Raw genomic sequence first — 1,003 nt, forward strand, 5'->3', positions numbered from 1 at the left:
TTGAGATCGTGCAAATTACGATCGCCATTACTCCATATATCATTCATAGAGAAAACACCTGTAAGAAGTCACTGCTATTTCTTGCCTCAACCACCCATTTCTTATGCTTACAGGAGTGAAGGCGGTTGGTGGTACAGTAGCCCTTGTCACTATGCTAATCTCAACGGCAAATACCTGAGTGGTTCTCACAAGAGCGTTGGTAATGGTATCAACTGGTACCAGTGGCATGGCAATTACTATTCACTGAAGTCTTCTACGATGATGATCAGACCGGCTCCCTGAAAGACTGGAATAATGAGTGAAGCCAAAAATATTCTGTATGGGAATATTTCTGACTTATTACCTGTTATATGATTATTGTTTTCGACGCCAAATTATTTACTGAAAGCCATTCTGATGCACAATACATTATGGTATTGCAACACTAACCCAATTACCTTTGTCGCAAATTGCAGATTTTCTTATTGCCCAAATGTGCTGTATACACATTTCACGTTTATTTCATAAAGTTACATTAAAATTATATTTACCAAATACATACGTATGATTGTATCTGAGACAGGGAAGGGGGAAAGCAAGTAATTCACGAAAGCTTTAAAAAAAATGTCAAGTTAACAACTGTTCTATTTTGTACAGTTTAGTGGTTCCTTAGACTAAGTTAAAAGGTACGTAAGATTAGAGAAAAATAAAATTAAGAATGGATGGTACCCTATCACTCAAGACTCTTATTAATGCATATACATATCCGTATTAACATACCATGGTAAAGGCAAAGAAAACAAGAACTTACTTTATCTTTATCGCCATTGAAATGCAAAGTAGAGGTAATGACGTAATGATTGACGTAATGACGTAGGTAATGACGTAATGATTGTATATGGCGTTTATATATTTTCTTTGGTGACGGTGGTTTCACGGCCCCTAAGCTGGCCTAACTTTAATCAAAATCAAGTTTTTGTAGAACTTATCAAATTGGATGTATTGCAAAATAGAATAAATGCAG

At 35.7% G+C, this 1,003-nt stretch overlaps 1 protein-coding gene across 1 annotated transcript in view; it reads left to right on the plus strand.

Annotated features, from left to right (window-relative positions):
* LOC119582082 (tenascin-like) overlaps window positions 1–913 on the plus strand; it is a 2,988-nt gene extending 2,075 nt beyond the window's left edge. The window contains exon 5 of the mRNA XM_037930330.1: window positions 114–913. Within this exon, the coding sequence (XP_037786258.1) occupies window positions 114–282 (169 nt within the window). The 3' untranslated portion in view covers window positions 283–913. The remainder of the gene's footprint in view (window positions 1–113) is intronic.
* Window positions 914–1,003: the final 90 nt, after the last annotated feature.

This window comes from Penaeus monodon, chromosome 15 (assembly GCF_015228065.2).
Source record: "Penaeus monodon isolate SGIC_2016 chromosome 15, NSTDA_Pmon_1, whole genome shotgun sequence".
Taxonomy (NCBI): domain Eukaryota; kingdom Metazoa; phylum Arthropoda; class Malacostraca; order Decapoda; family Penaeidae; genus Penaeus; species Penaeus monodon.